The sequence below is a fragment of the Rhagoletis zephyria genome, unplaced genomic scaffold, assembly GCF_001687245.7.
Source record: "Rhagoletis zephyria isolate East Lansing unplaced genomic scaffold, Rhagoletis_zephyria_1.1 Rzeph_scaffold_02821, whole genome shotgun sequence".
Lineage (NCBI taxonomy): Eukaryota > Metazoa > Arthropoda > Insecta > Diptera > Tephritidae > Rhagoletis > Rhagoletis zephyria.
This window is the reverse complement of record NW_016159905.1, coordinates 59,990-69,244: the sequence shown is the minus strand read 5'-3', so window position 1 is coordinate 69,244 and position 9,255 is coordinate 59,990. Positions and strand designations below refer to the sequence as shown.

Sequence of the window (9,255 nt, the reverse complement as noted above, 5' to 3'; positions counted from 1 at the left end):
AATCACATAAAAGAAATTCAGATCTTAATTTGACTGCAGCTAACGGTTCTTCTATTAAAACCTATGGTACAAAACTTTTAAAAATTGATCTAGGTTTAAGACGCTATTTTGAATTCCCTTTCATATTAGCGGATATTTCAACCCCAATCATAGGCGCTAACTTTTTGGAGAAATTTGGTATATTAGTTGATATTAAAAATAGAGAAATTACTGATTCAACAACAAAATTGAAAGTTTCTGGATCATCTGGTTTTTGCGATATATTTTCAATAAAATTTTAAAATGATTTTTTAAATGATTTTAAATGATTTTCCTTTAATTACTTGTGAACCAGATTACACTAAACCAGTGCAACACCAAACGGTTCACAGAATTGAAACAAAAGGAGTGCTACCTTTCTCTAAACCACGTCGTCTTGATCCAATTAAATTCAAAATAGCAAAAACAGAATTTGAATTTTTAAATAAAACAGGTATATGTAGACCTTCACACTTTCACATTGCATCTCCTTTACATTTAGTTCCTAAAAAAAGAACCAAATGATTGGAGACCTTTCTGCTGCGGAACTGTGAGGCAGACTAAAAATGTTATGACCTAAATCACACAATTCCCCAAAAGCCGCTTCACCCAATCCATTCTTACTCAAACTTACTTGATCCCAAAAGCGTTCTATATTGGTACAGTTTTTGAAGTTACCTTCACTCAGCCTCAATTTGCGAAATTGAGGTTCAATTATGTCTGCATCATTTACCAATGCAGGAAATTGGTCGAGTAGCGGCAAAATTGATACATCAGTATCAGAAAGAACTTTATGTGGTGTAATAATTTCAAGATAATTAATATCTTTTCGATTGAAATCGAATATTATTGTCATGTGCTAAATGCCTTGATTAAAGTTTTGCTACCGTTTAGCAGGTGTTTCCAATCGGCTCTATGCTGATTATCGTCATCGTCGACGATCGTCAGCGCATCAGTAACATGGCTGACGATGGCCGTATCGTCACTTTTACTGACGATGACGGTGTTCAACATAGGGCGGAATATTCATCAATTAAATAGAAAAAATTGAAAACGCGAAATTTATTGCATGAAGTGAAAGGGTCATAATAACCTAACCAAAGGCTTGTGAAATGGGCCATTTTAAAAAGAATTGGACCAATGGACCAAACGAAAAGAAATGGACCAAATTTGGTCCAATTGGACCAAAACGGTGTTTCTAACATGTTCGCTCAGTTTTTTTTAAATCCAATTACTCCATTAACTCCCAAGCATACTTTCACTATCCGTTTAAACTAAGTCCAATTAACTCAATACATACACCAATAATATCTTCCGATGGTGTATTAGTTTACCTGAAGTCCTTAAAGCAGTCTTTTAGTCATGGTCCTGACCAGATCCCCACTTGTTTTCTTATAAATTGTGCTGATTATCTCTATGAGCCGTTAACAACCTTATTTAATTTGTCTCTTAAAGAAGGCATCTTTCCAACCATATGGAAGGAATTGTTCATAACCCCGCTACATAAAAGCGGTAGCAGGTCCTCGGTGGAAAACTATCGGGGCATAGCTAAGCTCTCTTCAATTCCTAAATTATTTGAAACAGTTATTACAAATCAGTTGACGCATTCTATCTCCTCTACCATTTCATACTGCCAGCATGGGTTTTGCAAAGGCAAATCAACTTCAACAAATTTACTTGAGTTCACAACCTATACCTCAAAAGCGTTTAGTGAATGCAAAAATGTGGATGTTATAAATACCGACTTCAGTAAAGCATTTGACAAAGTATGCCACTCGTTGCTCATCTATAAACTTGATCTTCTTGGTCTTCAACTTAATTTTCTACGTTGGATCTCTACATACCTCTATGATAGATCACAAAGGGTTATGTTTAAAAATACTATTTCTGACGTATTTTGATGTTACTTCAGGAGTCCGGCAAGGTAGCCACCTAGGCCCGATTCTGTTCTTGCTTTTTATAAACGATATTTCTACAGATATAGAATTTTCAAAAATTTTAATGTACGCAGATGATGTGAAACTTTATAAATCGTACGTATCAATCAAAGAAAAGCATTTGCTACAAGCAGACTTAAACAACATGTCTAACTGGTGCTATGTAAATCGTATGCCTCTAAATCTGGAAAAATGTAAAGCAATGTGCTTCTCGCGAAGAGCTGTTCAGCCACTTTCTTATACAATAGATAACCATAATTTGGAACAGGTATACAATTTTGTGGACCTTGGTATCACAATGGATCCGAAACTTAATTTTAATCTTCACATTAATGTGACAGTCAACAAGGCTAAAGATGTACTTGCATTTGTGAAACGATGGTCAAAAGAATTTAGTTTATATCACTAAAACTCTGTTTACAACATTAGTTAGGCCAATTCTGGAATCCGAATCGGTGGTTTGGAATCCAAGGTATCAAATTTACTCAAGAATCAATTCAAAAACAGTTCCTACTTTTTGCTTTAAGATATTTCTGTTGGGATTCTCAATATAACCTTCCGCCTTATACGAGCCGATTAAAACTTATTAATCTTCCTACACTTGTCAGACGCAGGGAAATGCTTGGTAAAATTTTTATGGTTAAATTATTGACAGGCTCAGTTTCAAGTCCGCTTCTTCTGGGTGAAGATAGCCTTAATGTTCCCTCCCGTGTACCAAGACACTATTTTTGAAAACTTGTAAAACTAATTTTGAATTACACGAGCCACTCCGTTGCTTATGCCAGGATTCTAACTCTCATTCCAGCACATTTGATATATCTGATTCGCTTTGCAGCATTAACACAGCGATGCTATCCTCTCTCAATAAATGAATCATTAACATAAAGACATAAACTGATGTAATTTTTATTTGATAAGCTCGAGGCCCAGAGAAAACATAAAACGCAGGTTTTAAGTTCAATAATTTTTAATGTCGATATTTCAACCTCAATCTGAGGTCACCTTCAGGACTATAAGTATACATAAACACATTGACTTATTATTAACCTGTAAAATTATTGTGAAATATAAGTTAAACACAACTTACACTCTTCGTTGTGACCGGTCGACTGATTAGGAGTACAGAATTATAATTTAAGTAAGTGAACTTTTTTGGGCAGAAGAGCCTAAGCATAACAAAATAAAAAAATGGAGAATACCGTAATTGTAAACAAAAATTATGTATCAACAACAATACACTGAACATTGAATATTAGGCAAGTGAACATAAGCATAAGAAGTAAACAAATTAACCATACCGTACTTATAAACAAAAAACATACAAACAACAATACAAGCAATATTGGACAATAAGACGTAAATATGTACATATGCAATCACAGCATTGTGTTGTTCTTCGGAGGACTGTTTGGAAAACGAAACGCTTGTTGATTGTCCAAGAGGGGATGGAACACCTACCTTGAGGATTGTTGTTGTGAATTTAAAATCAAATTGCGATATACATGTGCACAATTATCTGTGTCCGTTTTATAGTTGATCCTCTTGTCATTAGGGTTGTTCATTATGTGCAACTTTTCCAAAATGGAGCGTTTATTATAATTCTTTTATTCTTGAAGAATGGTAACATTATCAAAGTCGGGATAGTGTCCCGAATCCCTGCAGTGAGCTGACAAGGCCGTCTTACTGTCTGTTGAATTGTTCCTTAACCTAATATTTGATTTGTGTGCGGAAATCCTTGTCTTGAGTTTAGTTTTTGTTGTCCCCACATATACTTTGTCGCATAAGTGGGACCCGTCGCCATTACATGAAATTTTATATATAACGTCCGATTTCTCGTACCTTGGAATGGATGTCTTTGGTGTTGCTGTAAATTTTCTTGAGTGTATTGCTGTATGTGAACGCTATTTGGACCTTTTCTTTGTCATACATGTTGGAATGTTTGATCCTCTCCGCTATACCTGGAACATATGTAGTGGATTTATATATTTTGATCTCATTATTGGACTTTTCTGAAGTGGTCCTGGTGTAAAAGTTTTGAATGAGCTTCCTAATTATGTACTAGGGGAACTCGTTCTGTTCCAAAATTTTGTGGATAATAGTTTTGTTCTTTCTATGAAAAATCGTATCGCTGATAGTGAAGGCCCTTCTTATGAAATTGGTAGCAGTACTTAAAATTGTTTTCTTCTCATGTTTTGAGTTGTTATTAATTAGTCTCCCTGACGACGTAGGTTTGGCATACCAGTCAATATTTAATTTGTTGTTCTTCCTAATTACTAGGGTGTCCAAATAGGGTAGTTGTCCATCTTTTTCTATTTCTATCGTAAATTGTATCGTCTTGTAGTAATTGTTTAATAGAGTAAGCATCTTGTCTTTATCTTCTGTTTTGATTACGCCAAACAGATCATCAACATATTTTGTTAGAAGACGCGGTTTATTTTTAGAATCTCCCACAAATTTGGCCAGTAAATCCTCCATTACGATATCTGCTATGACTGGTGATGCCGGTGACCCCATAGGCATTCCCGACCGTTGTTCATATATCTTTTTCATTATATTTGAAGTAGCGGATCTCTTTTATACAAAATTTCACCATACTTAAGAATAGTTCCTTTGGTAAATTTGTATATTCTTCAATGTCATTACACTTGGAACAATAATGTTTATAGCCAAATCCACCGGGATGCTAGGGAACAACGACACTAAACTTTCGTCATCATATATATAGGTATCCTTGATTTTTTTCTTGAATTCAATCGCGCCTCTTACATTATAGTCGGAAGATTTAGTTATATTTGGCAACATATTTGCACAGATTATAAGACGGGGAGTTAATGGACGAACAAATGGGTCTAAGGGGCATACCTTCTTTGTGTATTTTTGGCAAACCGTAGATTCTTATAGCTTGTCAGCTCACTGCAGGGATCGGGACACTATCCCGACATTGATAATGTTACCATTCTTCAAGAAGAAAAGAACTATAATAAACGCTTCATTTTGGAAATGTTGCACATAATGAACACCCCTAATGACAAGAGGATCAACTATAAAACGGACTCAGATAATTGTGCATATGTATATCGCAATTTGATTTTAAATTCACAACAATAATCCTCAACGTAGGTGTTCCATCCCCCTCTTCTACAATCAACTGGCGTTTCGTTTTCCAAACAGTCCTCCGAAGAACAACACAATGCTGTAATTGCATATGTACATATTTACGTCTTATTGTCCAATATTGCATGTATTGTTGTTTGTATGTTTTTTGTTTATAAGTACGGTATGGTTAATTTTTTTACTTCTTATGCTTATGTTCACTTGCCTAATATTCAATGTTCAGTGTATTGTTGTTGATACATAATTTTTGTTTACAATTACGGTATTCTCCATTTTTTTATTTTGTTATGCTTAGGCTCTTCTGCCCAAAAAAGTTCACTTACTTAAATTATAATTCTGTACTCCTAATCAGTCGACCGGTCACAACGAAGAGTGTAAGTTGTGTTTAACTTATATTTCACAATAATTTTACAGGTTAATAATAAGTCAATGTGTTTATGTATACTTATAGTCCTGAAGGTGACCTCAGATTGAGGTTGAAATATCGACATTAAAAATTATTGAACTTAAAACCTGTGTTTTATGTTTTCTCTGGGCCTCGAGCTTATCAAATAAAAATTACGTTAGTTTACAATTTAAAGGCCGATAAACAAAAACAAACATAAAGACATAAAATCATCTGATGAATTTAGTTCTGTAGCTGAAGAGTTTTAGATCTTTACACTTAACATACTCCTGCCTATCGTGACTCGGCGCGAAAAAATGAAAATATTGGTTCCGTACGTCATGCGGACTGCGCCTCTCGTGCGGATGGGCAGGAATGTAGGGTAAAAACCGTTGGGATTATTATTATTAACTCAAACGATCTCACATTGAACACTGTCCAAGCACATTGCTTGGAATAATTTCCGATCACACTTTTGCTTTTACGTTTTGATAAAGTTTCTTAAGCTATATTGTTTAAATCTCACCTCAGTGATGAAATTATATTGTTGGTCTGAACAGACAATGCGTGCAGAAAAGAGCACTAATAGTAGAACTCACAACAAGCTTTTCGGTCGTTGTGACTTTTGGCGTGCAAGCCGTAATATTAAAGGGTTCATTTCAAAACGTCAAAATACAAAGCATAAATCAGTTTCTTCTATTTCTAAACCTCAGCCGATTGTAATGCCAAACGTGCGCAACCACGGTTAAATGCTAAGTTTCAACTAGGTTGCCCAAGTTAGACTTAATCTTCTAGTGCGTTTTAGAAATAAAATAGACTGATGCTTTGTATTTTGACGTTTTGGAATTTACCCAAACTTATAGCTAAATAGAGCGCTGAAAGCCTTAAAAGCGCTGAACGCCTGAAAAGCTTGTTGTGGAGGTGGGATCAGTGGTTTGTGCCGCGGGAAGTGACTACTTAGGAATTCCAAGAGTTGTCTCCTATCCTACTTGCTTAATGAAGCAGCCCCTCGAAGCCTTCCCAGTCATTACTGAGTGCTAAAACTGGTCGTGTGCTAAGAAATACGTGACCTGAGTAATTTGTAAAAAAATCACCTGGTATTCCCATGTGATCTGTCACTTACGAGTATTTAAAGTAAAACCAGTTTGTTATCTTTACCAACATAATTTAGTTGAGATTTGCATTGCCTAGTTTAGAAGAACTTAGTTTGAAGGCTGTGAAGGCAATGCCCCTTAACCTATTTTCCATCATACCGAAGGCTGCTTACTATTCTTGGACATTGAGAACCACGTCTAGCTCTCTGCCCTGCCACTCTACACGACACCTACATCTTTTAAACCTTTAAGAGGCCTTAAGTTAGGTTTACAAGATTTTTAAAACATTCGAGGTATACTCCCCAAAATGTCAAAATACTCCCCAAAAATTACGTTTTTTACTTGAGCATGATTCGGGGTGTCGGCAATAAACTACTTTAGTAGACATATACAGCTTTGCAAATGCTTGTATTTACCAACGTGCCTTATGTCCGGTTTGATACCAGTTGCTTGAGGTGTAGCATACCTTTAAAGCACATACCTGCAGAATTATAATTATAATTTTATGAATATACAAATCCAGCTTAAATCCTGTTGTTTATTTCGTACATCTATCGATTTTTTAAAATACTGTATACTACATCTATGTATATCTGTGTATAGATATATGAAGATGTTCCTAGGCCTGGTTGAGGGAGAACAAAAACACTAACTGCTCTGCTGGTGTAAGTGCATACACACACATACACGTAAATAAATACCCTGCAAACAAATGCTCCCGAAATCTTTAAGAGTATCGGAAATTTGTTACGATTGTTTTAGGAATCTTTAAAGAAAAACATATGAAGCTGTTCACAATAACTAGTAAAGAAATTTCTGTACGATTTCCTCAAGAAAACTCTTAAAAAAATTTTGAAAACTTTCACTTACTCTGAAATCCTGGTATGCAGGACATACATATACATACGAATATGAATAGATAAATAAGCTATTGTTGACACAAGGAGTACATACCAACGGTAAATGTTGTTTTTGTATGATTGCTACAACCTGTAGTTATTGAATCATTTATTTAGACTTAATTCTACGCTACATGTTGTTGTTGTGTACAAATGTAGTATGTATTTATATATGTGCGTATGTGTGTGTACGTGGGTACACATGTATATTTTTTATTTACATGTTTTTGTTATCTAATTATTCGGGTGTACATCTTTCGTACATATGTACATATGTATGCACATACATATGTCATTTGTGATCTCTTTGCATATGTGCATATACTTTAGAACAGGCCTTCCCAAAGTGGGTGACGCGACACCCTGGGGTGCCGCGAGCGTATGCCTGGGGTGCCGCTAGTGGCTAGAGTATACTAGTGGTACGGGCAAATTCTTTAGACTTTCCATACACAACACAAGCGATGTGATCAAACTTCAACATGGCGGCCTGAAAATCAAAAAATTACCTTCATCGGCTTGTCAAACCCCATACACAACACAAATAGCTTGCAGCAAAATATCTGAAAACGTACCCTTTTCACAACCACTTTCGGTACTTTTGTAGACCTAATCCGCGTTTCATCCACTTTTCTTCCCGTTTTCGGATTAATTTTCGGATTTTTTGCTGGCTGGGCTGTTCTGCTAACAAGCTCAGCAGTTTCGCGCACGTGTATATATTACTTATTCTTTGGAACTTCACAATCACACTGTCAAAGAGCGAATCAACAGGATTTTAGAGGCAGTCTTCTCTTGTTAGTGAGGTACCCATTCGCAATTCAAATCGAAGAAGATCGAAGTACTTCAGACTTACGCCACTAGCGACCAAATTTTTAAAGCTATCGACAAATTTGTACAGAACAATGGTTTCAAATGGAGCAAGTGTGCGGCTATTTGCGGTGGTTGGAAAAATGAAAGGAGCGATGTCTAGGATGAAGCAAGAGGCAGGAGGTATTCCCTGGCGACTAGAAAGATGCCGTCACTAAATTTAAAACCCGTATTGGATGACGCTGCGAAGAAGCACGTCGAGATTTTTTTATTGGTGACATGTACATTTTAGAATTTCTAGCAATTTGGAATCATTTATCACTTAAATTGCTTTCGTGAATTGGCTGTAAAAATTATTTTCATAGCGTTATTTTCTTCGCTGGTTATCGAAGATCGAACATTGAAAGCGAAATTATGAGCTATGCAACCGTGTCGAAATTGGCGTTGAGTATCGAATTTTCTGTCGAAAAGAATTTTGCTTTCGATGGTGTAGCGAAGTGTTAGAAAATTCTGAAAAACTTATGATTTGCATTTGTTTTTTTACTTTACGGCGGCTAGACACTAATTTTAAAAATTTTTTATTAATTCGAAAGACCACTTAACCCTCTTAAACATTTTCTACTCCTGGCCAGTTTNATGAGTATCGAATTTGCTGTCGAAAAGAATTTTGCTTTCGATGGTGTAGCGAAGTGTTAGAAAATTCTGAAAAACTTATGATTTGCATTTGTTTTTTTACTTTACGGCGGCTAGACACTAATTTTAAAAATTTTTTATTAATTCGAAAGACCACTTAACCCTCTTAAACATTTTCTACTCCTGGCCAGTTNTTACTTATACGTATGCTGAAATAATGAATCGTGGAAGTTTTTAGTAACTAATACTATTAGTTTATAGAAACTTTTCCATACGAAAAATTTAATACTTGTAAAATTGTAAAAAAGTCGGCTGCTGTGGTGTAGAGGTAAGCAGTGCGTGCTTCCACTCCGCAACGCCTGGGTTCAAAC

The 9,255-nt window shown here is 35.6% G+C and overlaps 1 protein-coding gene across 1 annotated transcript in view; it reads left to right on the top strand.

The window, feature by feature from the left end:
* Window positions 1–8,969, top strand: part of LOC108367801 (uncharacterized) — an 11,425-nt gene extending 2,456 nt beyond the window's left edge. Inside the window, exon 2 of the mRNA XM_017622499.1 lies at window positions 8,884–8,969. Coding sequence (XP_017477988.1) covers window positions 8,884–8,947 — 64 coding nt within the window. The 3' untranslated portion in view covers window positions 8,948–8,969. The remainder of the gene's footprint in view (window positions 1–8,883) is intronic.
* The last annotated feature ends 286 nt before the right edge of the window (window positions 8,970–9,255 follow it).